Consider the following 15,820-nt stretch of genomic DNA (forward strand, 5'->3'; position numbering starts at 1 on the left):
TATAACAAGAAGTAATGCTATAGTAAATAGTCTGAGTAAATATCAGCTGTTGTATACTGTTTAAAGTAATGGAAATGTGGCTCTCCAAATTTTTAAAAAGAAAGAAACTATAATGAAAAGAAGGTTCCTCAGTTTTGTTTTGTTTTTATAATAATAATAATAATAATAATATTAATATTAATGAGAATGAGATTTCTCAAAGTAATGAAAAAAACACTATCAATTGAATTTTGTATTTAGATATTTCACAGTGTACTCATTCTTCCATATAAAGTAATGATTTATAGATATATTTATTTGACTGTGATGTGAAGTTGTATTTATTTCCATTAACAGGATGCAGAATGAATGACTAAATATTTTACTAGAAATATTTTTCAGAGACTTGACTTTCATGAATGGAAAATTATATGACAAACAACTTTTATGAGACATAATGATGTAATAATGTCATTTTTATACTTGTTATGATATAAAAATGTCACTTCTGTAATCGTGACCAAAGTGTATGGTAGGGAAGTCATTTAGTTCTTCAAGTATGGGTCATTAGCAAATAATCTTGTACTGCCAGTCTTTAGATTAGAGATCAATTCTATGATAAAAAAAAAATGAAAAGGATCCAGAACACAAATAGAAAATGGAGATATACATTTCATCTATAAAACACATGTATATTTGTAGTTTCTCTCATCTCAAATACTTACTTAGTCAAACTTTTTTTTGCCATATCATAGATGGACACCAAACATCCTAGAAGATTGTGGATAATAATGAAAGCGAAAGCACAGTTCATTCTGAAATTCTCTTTACATTATATTGTTTCATCTGGTATTACTCCACATAATTTACAAAGATGATTTTTGTTTAATGTCAGTTATCTAGCATATAACAAAATCTTCATACCATACATGGTAGGAATTTGCACTGTTGAAGAAGTTCATCTGCACATCAAAACAATAGATATTTATGAACTGGCCATGGTATTAAATACTAAATCCATTTTCCCTTCCAATTTAGGTGGATAAGGCCGAGCCTGGCCATCCATCAGCAAAATGTTCAGCACCCATGAGTCCAATCGTGAAGCATTTCTCGAGGCAACCAGGGAAGCTAGAGAGGAGCGGGCCGCAGAACGAAGGCGTGATGAGGCAGCTGTCACCATTCAGGCTGCCATACGTGGCTGGCTTGTTCGATGCCATGGGGAGAAGAAGACGAGGTTAGTGACAATAAAACTTCTTCTTTGTCTTCTTCTTATTATTATTATTATTATTCTCTTATTATTATTATTATTATTATTACTATTATTATCCTCTTCTTCCTCTTCCTGCTCTTCCTCTTCCACTTCCACTTCTTCCTTACATTCACATTCAGGTTTTGTGTCGAGGTTTTTGAATTTGTGTCAAAACATAATGATTTATTGGGGAGAGCTAGGGATAGATCGATAGGTGTGTATATATATATATATATATATATATATATATATATATATATATATATATATATATATATATATATATATATATATATATATATATATATATTTGTGTGTGTGTGTGTGTGTCCGTGTGTATGCGTGTGCGTGTGTTTATATATTTGTCTGTATATATTTATAAAGATTTTTTTGGGGGGGAGGGTGGGGAGTTAAACTTTTCTTTTTATTCCATTTATACTAATAAGTAATATTTGTTTTCCAGAGAGCATTTTGATGAAGTCTTTGGCACAGAACCATCCCCAGCTGACCAGACGAACTCTCTCCCTGTTGCGATTGAAGCATTTAAGGAAGCTGCAAGATTTGTAAAGATATTTAAACTTGAAAAGGACAAGAAAAGATTCGAGATATTTACAAGGTATTTGCAGTGTGAAGATTGAATGTCGAGAAATAGGGAAAATTGTGACAGATTTTTAGAAATCAATTTTAAGATCTAACAAGTAAGATTTTAGGAATCTTAGGTATAATTTTTCTATTGTCTTCAAATGTATATAATTAAGTTTGTGATTTTCTTTTCTATAATGATTTAATTGGCTCTATAAAGATTTCATTGGCTCTTTCATATAGACTTAACCCCCCCCCCCTCAAAAAAAAAAAAATAATGAATAAAAAAATAGATAAATAAATAAATAATAATAATGATTTGTAAAATTCTGATAAACTACAAGGGGAAAAGGAAATTTGTTACACATTACTTCATTTAGTTATCTGAGGTTAGATCACAGAGGTTTTTCTAATATATGCTTGATATTTTAATTTTGGTAACCCTCACTAATAAAAAAGTTGTATATTGTCTAGTGAACTTTGTTGATAGAGGGGTGTCAAAGTATCTTATTCCATGGTTTGAGAAATTTAGAGAATAATGAAAAGCTTATAGCATATAACATTAAAGATTCATAAATGCAAATGAATGGTGGGAAATATCTAAATCTGTAAATTGTCAGTCCAAACTTATCCAAAATTTGATAGATGCTTTTCTTAGATGGGATGTGTAATAGCATTTGTGTGTGCAGTCATAGCTGCCAGAATCTTTATGAAAGCAAAATTATAATGTCACTTCAAAGGGTGAATGTATTTATTAGTATATCCTTATCAGGGTTGAAATCAGCAAATTTGCATTTTACAGGTTTTTCAATTTTATTAAGTTAATGATTTTTAATTAAGATTCATTTTCTTTCTGCTATCAGGTACCTTTTGGCAAGTATGGATACTGAAAATGTAAAGCAAAGTTATGTGTCTTGCGGGATGAACAAAGAACTTACCTTGCATTGGATACAGCACATGAAAGATGTGAGTTGATTTTACTGTTGTAAGATCCTTTATGACTAATGCATGACTGTTTTTAGTGATGGACCAAAATGTTGAAGAACTGGGCATTCAAATGTTTTATAAAGCTCTGTCTTTTAATTTGGATAAAAGAGTGTTAGTGAATATAAGGTAACTAATGCAACACTGTTAAGCATTATAGTGAATATGAATATCATCAATCTCTCAACACTTACAGGTTCTGCATATCACGTGTAAAGTGTTGGAGAGTTTACATGCAGATGTGTCATCAGACAATCGCCTGATATCACTCTACCTGCATCTTCTCCTCGCTTTTACGGCCACCAACACTTGGCGAATTATCCGTGCACCAAACCTCGAACCACTACGACCAGCTCTCAATAAACTAACGGAAAATATAATGGGGGACTTGGTGTGCAGAGGCCTTTACACAACCCTCAATGTTAGTACCTAGTTCGAGGACTTCGTTGATTTTGATAATTTGAGGAACTTCAATGTATATTATGTGATTGATTAGAATCTAAAGATTAGTTACTGGATATATGTTTAAGAACGGTTTGGATCATGGAATTATTTATTGTAGTACTGTGTAATTTACTTTATTTTATTTCATTTTACTTTTGCTTGTTTTTATCTTTTTATTACTGTTATTTTTTCAGTGTGTGCTTGTACGTGGATTGTGCAGAGGGAAAGCAGCATTGAGGGGTCCAGCCATTACAACAGTCGTGACCCTAGCCTTGCGACCTTTGATAGCCACCAACTATTCTGATAAACTACTTTCACTTACAACCATTCACATACTGAGTGTCCCTGCCTTGGTTCATCATCTGGTTAATCTGGCACCTGAGGTAAGGAATTTTTTGTTAACGAAAGATTCTTCCCCTTTATCTATTTATATATATATATGTGTGTGTGTGTGTGTGTGTGTGTGTGTGTGTGTGTAGAGATAAAGGCTATAGTTGTTGAGGGATGGATGTAAATATATCAGTGTGATTATGGGTAAATGTGTGCTAGCATATGTGTAGTTGTAGATGGTTTGTATGTGTACTTGTGCAAGTTTTTAAAAAATTACTAGAGAGGCATTTGTAATTGCATTTTTTTTATAATTTGTAAAGAAAAGATATATACAAAGAAAAGTTCCTATCTGTAGAATTAGTTCACAGTGTTTGAAATGAGCTTGAAATAGTTACCTTTTAAAAGCCTGCTGTATGAAGGACATGGAGCTCCAAGTTTGAGTAAAGGTTTTCCTCAAGGAAGGGTAAGATTATTGCCAAGCTAAATAAATAGCCATAGTTTTTCCCCAAACTGTTTCTTTCCTTCTTTTATGTTTTTCAAGTTAAGTGTAATTATATGTAGATGATATTATTACATTGCTTTCTTTTTTCTCTCTCTCACTAGGGTCTGAAGATGATCCAGAACAGTAACTTGTTTGAGAGAGTTGTCGAGTTCATGCAGAGCGAGCAGAATCTGCGTATCGTATTCAATACCCTGGAAGGCCCCTATGCTCTCTGTCTTCTGGCCAACCTTGTGCATTTGGGTTACGAGGAGAGAGATGGTGCCTTAAAGAAATTGGCTTTCCCGCAATTCAATGTGAGTCCTTACATGAGAGGTGAAAGTCATTTGAACTTTTTTAGCTTAATGCAGAATTTTCATCGGAAGAGTATTTGTTTTGTTTTGACATTAAATGCAAGAAAGAAATATGGACGCAGTGCAGAAATGTATTATCCTTTATATCATATGGCTTCTTTTAAATTACAGTTTGTAGTAACAAAGCTGTTGGAAAAGTGCAGAGAATATGTTACAACAAAACAGAGCAGCCTGACACAGTGGCACCCAGTGCTTGGTTGGTTCTCCCGCCCTCTCGACCAACACCTGAATGAGGCTCTGTCCACCGTGAAGACGCAGCTGCAACTCCTGTGGTCTGGCCCCGTCATCAGGGTTATGTTCTCCATGCTCACGGAATTAGTCAAAGATCAGGTTAGATTTCAAGGGAATAAGGAGAGATTTGTCTTTTCTTTCTGTTGTCTTCCTGTTTTTCTTTTGCTTTTTTTTTTTCTTCTTCTTCTTCTTTTTCTTTCTTTCTTTCTTTCTGTCTTCTTCTTCTTCTTCTTCTTCCTTTTTTAACCTGTTTTGCTTTTTTTTCTTTCTTTCATCCTTTTTTTTCTTTCTTTCATCCTTTTTTTTCTTTCTTTCATCCTTTTTTTTCTTTCTTTCAGTTATCCTTTTCAATTTTTTCTATTTTTGTTTTTTGTTTTGTTTTTCTTTTATTTTATATATTTTATTCTCTTTTCTCACTTTTTTTTTTTCCTTTTTTCTTTTTCTTCTTAAGGAAATTTATTGGACTTATTTTGAACATGACTAACCCATTCACGCTGGTTGACGTCCTATCACGTGGTCGGGAAATATATCCCCGGACTCGGATGATGTCCTGAGATATCGTGCATTTTCTCACCAATTTCCAGGCTGGACAATTGTAGCATGCTGAAACCTCAGCAATAGAATGCTAGATTGTTCTTAAATATAATTATTTTATAATTTCTTAGACTCTTTTACTTTAGTTAAAGTGGTTGAATGTCATAAAATGTGATATAACAAAAAAAATGACGTCACAGAAGACTACGTAATATTGATGAAATCATGGTAATTTCTGCTTCTGATCGGTTCAATAAAAAGATCTGAATCAAAAAGCTATTGTAAGATCAAATGTGATTGGCTAAGTAATATAATAAGATGGAAAATTACTAATGTAAAACTATTTCTAATTGGCAATTATCCATGATGTCACTTCACATCACATCACAAAGTATGATTATTTAAATTTTTCTTCTTTTCGTTTTGAAAAAAAATTATAAATGAAAAAATTATTTTTTGATACCCCACTGAAAGAGTGATTCCACTTATCATTGGTATTATCATATAGAAATGAAGAATATAGGCAAAGTTCAATAAAGTAACACTAGAGAACCATTGCTGTAAAGTCTTTTCCAACTAAAATAGCTCCTCTGAACATGGCAATATTTTTACATGCCTTTGCATTGTAGACGCAATGAGTGGGAGTAGCCGAAAATACGCCCTATCCTGAATGGATGAATAACTACTTTTCTTTATACAGAATGACAAGCAGATTTTATTTCTGCATTTGCTGTTGTTGACTCAATTCTCATGATATATGTGTGTTATGCATTTTACAAAACCCAGATTTTGGGCACATCGCAAAGAAGTGGAAAATTGAGGAATAATCTTACTTTTGTCCTGCGCAGTTCATGATATGCAAGATAATGAAAAAAAATCATTAACACGATAAGATGCCAACGAAATGAGAAACAGTTTTATGAGAATTTGGTTTAGTTTCTTTGAAATAAAAAACAACACAAATATAATTACATATATTTGTATATATATATTTATATATATATATATATATATATATATATATATATTTATATTTATATTTATATAATTATACTTGCCAAAATTAAATGGGCATGGCATTGAAGAAAAACATACTATCATGTTACACACAGTCTGATTTGAAAGTAGTTCGGAACAAGCCACCTTATTTGTATACATTTGCAGGAACCTCTAATAAGTGACACCAATGATTTCTCTGGACTCTCCCTGACCTCCACCACCTCCTCCTTGAGCTCCATAACCTCGGCCAGTCTCCTAAAGAAAGCTTTCGAATGCAAGCTCAGCTCCTCTAGCAAAAACAGCTCCCTGGGCACCGGAGGAATGCCCAAAAGTGGGACATACCGTAAACTGGGCTCAAACGAAATATCGACAGTAGCCATGGTGTGCTCCATGTACCATACTGCAACTACTACTCTGTCTCAGTTACGCATGGATATCCTAACAGGTATGTTGGTGTTTTTTACATATGGTTCATTTATCCAGTATATAAAATCTTGTAATTAGAATGATGTTTATATGATTCTTGGAAAAGCATAATAAATACAGTAATACATAAGAAAAAAAAATCTCTTGAAATTTTTTTTTTTCCCTTTTTTATTCTTTGCACTTAATATTTCATTAACCCTTTCTATCTAGCCCCTTGAAGTGCTGGATTTCTAAGTTTCATTCTGTTTTTTATATACTTCATTGGAAAACTAGATTTTGAAACAATCATTCACTGCAATTTATAAGGATATGTAAGTTTAAAAATTCCCCCAAAACATGAAATACAATGGAATGAGAGACAAAAGACCCGAGTCCATAGCTCTAGTGACTTGAGTGTATGCAGTTTTCCCAGGGTTAAAAGATATTCAATGATGAGGGATAGGGTTTTATATGTAAAAGATATGTATGAAATGTGGTTTTGTTTTATTGGTGTTTAAAAATGCAATTATGGTGGATGAATCTTCTTATCATATGAGTCTATAAAGATTCATTCTTTACGTTCTCATGCACTAAAAGAAAGAAGGTAGTATTGCACAGAATAATCCCCCCTTTTTTTTCATTAGGCTTGTGCTATAAGAGTGATATAGTCATCCATCTATGGATGATATTGCTCTCCCTTGGGCCAACGTGCGGATTAAAGAGTTTCTTGGATCTGCTGTCTGTGTCAACCAAAGCATCTGCTCCGGAATTCCACATGCTCATGCTCTTCTGCGACGCAACCACCCACCTAGTAACGTTAGTATGACGTTCATGTTTCTCTCTCACTCTCTGTCTCTCTCTCTCTCTCCCTCTCTCTCTCTCTCTCTCTCTCTCTCTTTCTAGGAATTAGTGTTGTTATTATTACTATTATTATTATTATCATTTTTATTATTATCATTATTATTATTATTATCAATTTCATTATGAAGATTATTATTACTATTGTTGCTAATGACATTTGAAGGTTATGAGAATACTTAACCTCCCATGCAACCAGTATGAGTACATTTGAGTGCCTTGAGTCAGTCTTGTTGATATTTCAGGATCTTGGACGACATGGAGATGTACGAGAAGCAGAAGCCCTTCAGTGTTGCTGATTATGCAGCAATGGCGTATTTTCTCAACAACTTCATATATAAAGTAGGTTTCTTTGGTGATAGACTTTGTTTTAATAATATTTTTGTGATAAGCTTTCATTGTGTCTTTTCTTTTTTTTTCTTTTCTTCTTTCATTCTCTTCTTTCTCCTTTGTCTCCTGTTCTGTCTTCTTCGTCATCCTAATCCATATCCTTCCTACTTTTTACTTCTTCTTCCTATTCATCATCATCATCCTTTTATTGAATATAGAATGAGCTTTTTGGACTCCTGTTTCTCATATATTTGACAGATTTTACCATTAATTTCCAGGAGGCCTGTGTTTGACTATGTCACTTCTGGTATGCACTTTAACCAAGAGAACACATTTTGATTTTGTTTAGCTTAGTTTCTCCTTTATTTATATTGTCCAGGTTTACTCTTTTCTCTTATAGAAATTAAATAATTACATAAATTTTTCCCTCTTTTCCCACCCTCAACACTAATAGCTGATCCACAATGGCCTTGTGGATGTTCGGAATGTGAAGAACAGTCCCCTGTTCTCTTCCCTCCACACATTGTTCATGCTGCTGTACACTCGCAATTCACGCAGAAGATACGTCCCAAATACTCACTGGCTGATCAAGGAGGTGCGGGTGTCGTCATTCATGGCAGACTTTGGACGGGGGAAGAAAAGCACACAGGTAAAAGATGCTTTGCGGTCAACTTTATTGCGTCGTGTGTTTGTCGTGTTGTTTAGGGAGGAAGGAAAGCTCATTGATTGCACTTAGGATATTGAAAGATACATTTTCTAAAGACCTGAAAAATATTGAGTATTGAGTGTCTAGTGGGGGGAGGAGATATATATATATATATATATATATATATATATATATATATATATATATATATTATATATATATTATATATATATATATAATATATAATATGTGTGTGTGTGTGTGTGTGTGTATGTGTTACATTTATTAATTTTATTGTCATATTGTTTTATTGTGATATTTCAGAGACATTAATTTCCGTTCAGTGTAGATGTTATAATCTGTATAGAAGCCATGTTAATTTTTTTGTTTTTGATTTGAAATGGCAGTTGTCCATTATATATTTGAAAAGACATTTCTAATTATCATTAATTTATACAATTCTGTAGATATTATCACTCAGGATATTTGTGCTGAGTATGTCAGGCATTGCTCATAGATAATTTATTTGTTATTTTTACTTGGTAATTCATGGTCTCAAAGGAATAGGCATTTCAGACAACTTTGTAAATCATGCGCATGGATAAGAATAAATAAAATGAGTAGCGGATTGAAACACTTGATTAATGTTGATGCTTTCAGGTACTGTTGCAAGAGATGCCACACATAATTCCTCATGAAGAACGTGTACTCTTGCTGCGAATGCAAGTTGCAAATGAGAAGGATGTGCTAGGACTAACTGAAGCAGCATGTGCTGCTCCTCAGTCAACACTTATCACAGTACGAAGGTGTGTACATTGAATTTGATGATGTGATTTGTACAAATGAAGAACATTCCTGCATGTGTTAATTTGACATAAAGTGATAGCCTTTACCCCCTAAAGTATTATTCAATCAAAGCAGTTCTCCAATAGATTTTATTTTTGTCAACAGATCTCGTCTTGTTGAGGATGGGTATAGACAGTTGGCCTCCCTGTCACCTGAAGCCCTTAAGGGGTTGATACGAGTCCGTTTCATCAATGAACAGGGCTTAGATGAGGCGGGAATCGATCAGGATGGAGTCTTTAAAGGTCAGATATTGGGTTTTAGTCTTCTTATTTTTCATATAGTTACTTTCTTTATCCATGTATTTTTTACTGCAGCTGTTTTACTAGATTCATTTGGTATTACTTTTATCCCTATATCTTTTTCTTTTATTTCACTACTTCAATTATATCTATATATTGATTTACATGACATTTATTCAATTATTGCAGAATTTTTGGAGGAGACCCTAAAGCGAGTGTTTGATCCCTCACTCAACTTGTTCCGTCTGACAAGCGAGGAACGGCTTTACCCATCCCCAACATCCTCAATGACGGAAAATCATCTACAGTTGTTTGAGTTCACTGGCAAGATGTTAGGCAAGGCTGTGTATGAGGTGAGTGAGTGCCAGATCATTCTTAACCCCATCCGTGCGCATCACTTGGTGGCATATCGAACAGACAAGACAATAACAAAATGTATTTGAAAATTGGTTGTGGGAGCAGTTTTAGTCTGATAATTTCATAGCTAATTTTGATAGAATTTTGGCAATTCTTTTACTTTTATAGATGCAAATATTGCCCTTTGCCAGATTTCATGAGCTTTTCAAATGACAGAAATAACATCATTGGTAAGTCAAAGTATAAAGAAACAAACAGCCCTTTTTCTCCAGAAGGCAATATTGTAGGATGAAATCCACAATACTGAGATTGTGATAATTTTTCTTTTTTCTTCTTTTCTTTCAGGGCATTGTGATTGACTGTCCATTTGCATCATTTTTCATGAGTCAAATTCTCGGTGAACAGCAGTCTGCCTTGTACTCCTCTATTGATGAGCTACCATCACTAGACCCTGAGCTTTATAAGTCACTTACTTACATCAAGGTATGTAGTTTGGCATGTATAGATGTGAAGAAACTGATTGAGAAACTTGAATGCATTTAGAAATATCCTTTAAACTTAAATAATTGTGAGGAAGGTGATTTGAAATAATAAATATCCTTTGAAGATTATAAACTCTAATGGCGTCCCAACATTGACCATCTGTTTCCCAGCACTACGAAGGCGACGTAAGTGACCTTGACCTCACCTTCTCCTACGACGAGGACTACTTGGGTCAGATCATCACCCACGAACTCCGACCTGGAGGGAAGGCAGTGTCGGTGACCAACGACAACAAGATCGTCTACATTCACCTCATGGCCCACTTCAAGATGCACACCCAGATCAAAGAGCAAACCAAAGCCTTCATACGGGGGTTCCGGTCCATCGTCAACCCTGAGTGGTTTGGGCTCTTCTCAGTGCCGGAGGTAAAGGAATGACTATTTTGTGACTTTACGTTTGCTGTTAGTCTGAAAATGTTCCCTTTTTTGTTTTTGTGTCTGTGGTTATGTGTGTGTGTTATTGTTTGTTTGTTCATTTGTTTGGATATTACCAAACATGACTTTAAACTTTTAATCATATAATGATGTGATGTGTATTACGTTTTTATCAATTACGGAATAACACGATTTTAACTTTAAAGATATTTTACTTAGATTCTGAAGATAATAATTATTTCTTAGTTTTAAATCATTAAAAAAAATTCATGTTCAAAGTTTAACATGAAACTTTCTATCCATCTCTCACAGTTCCAGCGACTGATTTCGGGCGACAACGTGGCCGTGGACCTGAAGGACCTCCGTCGCCACACGCAGTACTACGGTGGCTTCCATGACAAACACCGTGTCGTGTGCTGGCTGTGGGACATCCTTGAGCAGGACTTCAAGGAGGAGGAGAGAGCACTCTTTCTCAAGGTGTGTCAAAGCAAGAAGTGCAGATGTGCAAAATTGCTGGAAATCAATACGAGAGATTTGAGACTTGTTTTGCCTTATTAATCTTCGATTTCTTCATTGATATCTTCGATTATTTTTTAGAAAGTGGTTCTCATGTAGTTGATGTTTTTATTTTTTTCTCTCATCTCTAACTTCTGTGTCTTTCTTCCTTTTGCTTATCTATGATGTCCTTTCAGTTTGTGACCAGCTGCTCGAAACCCCCACTCCTCGGGTTCACGCACCTGGAGCCGCCCTTCTCAATCCGTTGTGTGGAGGTTGGTGATGATGAGGATACAGGTGAGTGCATCTCCTACGGGGAAGACTAGTTGCATAGTTCAACTTTGTTTTTGATTCATTTTCTTTGTTGTTTAGGAGAATGGGATATTTATTATTGCTATCGTTACATCTTCCTTGTCTTGAGAAGTATCCCTTAATTAATATTTCCCAGATATTGTTATTACTGAACTTTCATTATTACAGGGGATACCATTGGCAGCGTCATCCGTGGCTTCTTCGCCATACGCAAACGCGACCCAGTAAATCGCCTGCCAACCTCCTCGACCTGCTTTAACCTGTTGAAGTTACCCAACTACCAGCGTAAAAGTACACTGAGAGAGAAATTGAGATATGCCATTACTAGCAACACTGGTTTTGAACTCTCATAAGAAAATCATTGTGCTAAAAGAAAAAAAAGTTCAAATTATATTTTAGTGCAGTATCTGTATTCAGCCAACTGCATCTCTTTTCCTAGATGATAAAAGATATATTTCCTATGTGGTGGATTTAATTGAAAGTGAGAATCTGAGAAATCATGATATAATTGATTTTAGAGCTATGCATTATTTCTAAATCCTTAATGTCTTTTTGTTTGTTTGTTTTTCTTCTTTTTTCAATATTGAAATATGATCATTAAATGCATAACTTCGTCATAAAATTCAATGCTGAGAACTCCTTTCTTTGCTCTCCTTCGAATCTTTCTCTTCACGGTTTGGTCAACTAGACTCTCCCATGATAATTTTTCTCCTCTTTTATTGCATGTATTTATGGCAAGTTTAAAAATATGGTTGCGAAGAATCTGAAAAGATTTTGAAACGCGTCCAAAAAAAGTAGATACTCAAGTCATAGTTTGTAGGAAGGGGAAAACAAATGTGTGTCATTGTATAGCTAGATGTTGCACCGTGTGAGGATTAGCTCCTTGGGAGAAACAGATGAATATTTTTCCAGGTCTACTGTAAGTAGTATGTATATTGTTGTATAGAAACGTCGAGGAGGCTTTGGTTTCGTTGAGGCTTTTTACGTATGCCTGTGTCATTGCCTTGCGTTATTGGTTTAGTTTTAAATCTTTTGAGATTTTGTTTAACGTGGCAAATTTCTATAAACATTCCTTTTCTTTCTACTCTGTTTTAGCAGTCTTTAATGATATATATATATATAGCCAGATGTAAATAGACGAGACTGACGAGAATCCTCTTTTTCAGTATTTCTTTAGCTCGGTGCATATTTTCCTGAGGTACGAGGGAGGCTAGTAGAGCCTGTACTTGTATCTATTTCTTTTGCATTGTGATTTCATGTGCATTCTCTTTGAGTAGATTCATAATACTTAGGTGGATTTTTTTTTTGCTTGGTATATATCAGAGCTGTTACTATCCTCATCGCCAAGTGTTATATTTTGGATTTTCTAACGTCAGCTTGATGTGCATATATCGTATTGTCATCTGTGATATTATTACCAGGTTCAATGGGCCTGCATATTCAGACGTAGCACTCTGGTCAGTTGATGTCATCTGCATATTATTAATCAGCATGTATACTAGTTTTTCTTATTCCCCCTTTCTCCCTTCAAGATGAATAAAGTGAAGAAAAAAAAACAAAAAAATAATAATAATTTTAATGCCAATGTGGTATTTAAAGTCCATAAGATATAGATGCTCGTGTTGATGTGCACATCTCAACTGACTGAAATGTATCCTCGGAATACTGACATGATGCCCACTAGTGTAGAAAGTAGATGGGGTTGCTTGCATTGACGCAGCAATCATTTTTTTATTCAGACAATTACGAGGAAGTGATAGGGTTGACTAATAATATTTTTTAACGGACATTTTGAACGACTCGGTAAGATTTTGAATGAATGAACGGAGATAAAACGAACCCTAAAAAATAAAGGTAGAATTGATTTTCTGCATGTGTGAAGTGACTGAAGCAAAAGGAGATTTTAAATGAATTCCTGCAGCTAAACATGCAACTTCCCCTGTAGGTTGACTAATACTAGTGTAGTGTAACATTATGTAACCGTAATTTCCAGTATCCTTTTTTTTTTCATTTTCTTTTTTTTTTTTTTTTTGAGTTGGTTCTTAAGGTTTTAAGTATATAAACTTTTGCTTTTTGTATCAAGCATTTTTTTTTTAAATACTGTTTTCTGCCTTTGTTTATTTGTGTCTTTGAAGCAACTGATAAATTGTGTTTTTTCATATACATACATATTTGAGTGTTCTGATAAATATAACATATATTGCATGCACTGCACTGCACTGCACTGTGTTTAGAATAAAGGCATATGTATGAATCAAGGATTAGTCAAATATCGTGATTTAAAATCCATGCAGGTCATATTAGTGTTTGTTTATCATAATGGATCATTTTCTTTATATGCCGTTTTTTTTTTCGTTTTATGTATAGATTTTTTTTTTTTTCAAAATATATCTTCTTATATGCAGGAATAAATGATAACCTCTTGTTAGTTATCTTCCATGAGATTACCTGTGAACCTGACTTGCATGATTTGTTTGGTATTAAAATTAGAGTTATTTTAATGTTAAATGTCACACTTAAATTTTTTTTTTTTTTTCTTTTTTTTAAGAAATGCTTTCTTTTTCAGATGAGAAATAGTACACATTGTTCATGAAATATCATGGTTAGCAGGGCCAGAATCCCGTCACAGTAAATTTAATGAGATTTGGTCAGACATAAGGACCGTTTGTCCTTATTTAAGCATTGCCACTAATGCCCCAGCTGTTGACGCAGCAGATAATTTTCAAAACGGTTGATTCTTTAAGCATTTGCCTACTTGTGCTCGTGTGTATGAGTTAGCTTGTGCATATTAGAGCTTTTGAAATAGGATGAATTTTAATCATGATGGATTGACCTTTTTTTTTTTTTTTTTTAAGAAATATATATTTACTGTTGCTGTATTTGTATGTTATTCATTATTTATTTGCAGGATATCTTTAATTTAATGTCACCTGTCCAGGCTATTAATGTTAGATTATTGTATTAGAGAAAATAATTATTAGTTTTTACCTTTGTAAAATAGCCTGCATACTGATATTTAATATTACTGGCTGCCGCTTGTGATGTATAATGCCGAGGAGCAGAAGAGAGATACATCATCATATTTCAGCCTGTGTTTTACTTAATTTGGTGGTTTTGTGTATATGGATTTGCCTTTGGTACCATTCTGGGACACACCTCCACAATCTGTGATTCAATTAATCCTTTGATGAATTTATTGCCTACGCATTGGCAAGCGTTGAATTGCTATGTGTCCAATTTTGCATTTTGAAAGAGATACCCCAAGAGATTTCAGTAAACCAATTTGTTGTTGGGATTATATTAATTGCACGTTACAGAACAGGAGTTTGTGTGTACTGGCCAGGCTTTATAATACTGGCAGTTTAAGACGAAGGTATCTGCACATTTGGTGTTTTCAGCAACATGGATTGTCCTAGTATTCAGGTGCATTACATAGAAAACTAAAAAGGAAAATTTAACCGAATGCATTTACCCATGTAAGGAAGGTCAGTCTGATTCATTAGATTTCCTTTCTTTAAGGTATTGGTTGCAGTGGCTACCCTCTCGACAAGTGCCTAAAAAAATATAATTGGTGCCTCTCGTGAAAATTTTCACCATTATCGTTTAAGGTTATGAAATTGTTTGGCTTTCTCAGCCTTGATATACAGAAAATATTTACAGGTAATATGTTAGTCCCATATGATATAAGGCTTCTTTATACATTTTTGATGTTGCTGAAGTGAAATTTTTTTCAGCTCTAGTATTGGAAGTAAGAAAATTACTGTCCATGTTATTTTACTGTACATCAAGTTGCCTCATTATTTTGCCATGAAAGCCCTGTCCTTCAGATTGAGTGTTTCTATTTGGCATTATCCAGAATAAGACTCATTTCATTGTGTAGGAAATTAAAGCCTAAAAATAATGAATAAAGATGTGAAGTTAGCGTGCACTAATATTCATTAGTGTATCCAAACTTATCAAAGTATTATTATTTATTGCATTATATAGGAACAGGTATCTGAAAGATTTTGTAGAGTTATTATGGCAGTGCATCCGCAATACACAGATTGTAAATTATGATGTAAATAGATATATTAATGTAAATGGTTGAGTGGCTCTTGGGATTTTGTCAGTGCAGCCAAGGATGTAAATATTGTAAATATGGTAGTGTTAAACAAATATATTGTGTATACACATACTAAGCTATTAATTTCCTTCTAGATATATAGACTTCGATGTCATTACACTTCCC

At 34.0% G+C, this 15,820-nt stretch overlaps 1 protein-coding gene across 1 annotated transcript in view; it reads left to right on the forward strand.

Moving 5' to 3' along the window:
• The window catches only part of LOC122258808 (ubiquitin-protein ligase E3B), a 16,986-nt gene extending 1,222 nt beyond the window's left edge, over nt 1-15,764 (forward strand). Inside the window, exons 2-20 of the mRNA XM_043025029.2 lie at nt 1,018-1,213; nt 1,692-1,844; nt 2,674-2,776; nt 2,991-3,215; nt 3,433-3,621; nt 4,172-4,363; nt 4,532-4,750; nt 6,350-6,629; nt 7,234-7,405; nt 7,693-7,789; nt 8,232-8,426; nt 9,084-9,229; nt 9,375-9,511; nt 9,698-9,861; nt 10,211-10,348; nt 10,519-10,773; nt 11,095-11,259; nt 11,475-11,574; nt 11,758-15,764. Coding sequence (XP_042880963.1) covers nt 1,053-1,213; nt 1,692-1,844; nt 2,674-2,776; nt 2,991-3,215; nt 3,433-3,621; nt 4,172-4,363; nt 4,532-4,750; nt 6,350-6,629; nt 7,234-7,405; nt 7,693-7,789; nt 8,232-8,426; nt 9,084-9,229; nt 9,375-9,511; nt 9,698-9,861; nt 10,211-10,348; nt 10,519-10,773; nt 11,095-11,259; nt 11,475-11,574; nt 11,758-11,942 — 3,276 coding nt within the window. The 5' untranslated portion in view covers nt 1,018-1,052 and the 3' untranslated portion in view covers nt 11,943-15,764. The remainder of the gene's footprint in view (nt 1-1,017; nt 1,214-1,691; nt 1,845-2,673; nt 2,777-2,990; nt 3,216-3,432; nt 3,622-4,171; nt 4,364-4,531; nt 4,751-6,349; nt 6,630-7,233; nt 7,406-7,692; nt 7,790-8,231; nt 8,427-9,083; nt 9,230-9,374; nt 9,512-9,697; nt 9,862-10,210; nt 10,349-10,518; nt 10,774-11,094; nt 11,260-11,474; nt 11,575-11,757) is intronic.
• The last annotated feature ends 56 nt before the right edge of the window (nt 15,765-15,820 follow it).

Source organism: Penaeus japonicus, unplaced genomic scaffold (assembly GCF_977035675.1).
Source record: "Penaeus japonicus unplaced genomic scaffold, GWHDUDI00000001_assembly GWHDUDI00000014, whole genome shotgun sequence".
NCBI classification, from domain to species: Eukaryota; Metazoa; Arthropoda; class Malacostraca; order Decapoda; family Penaeidae; genus Penaeus; species Penaeus japonicus.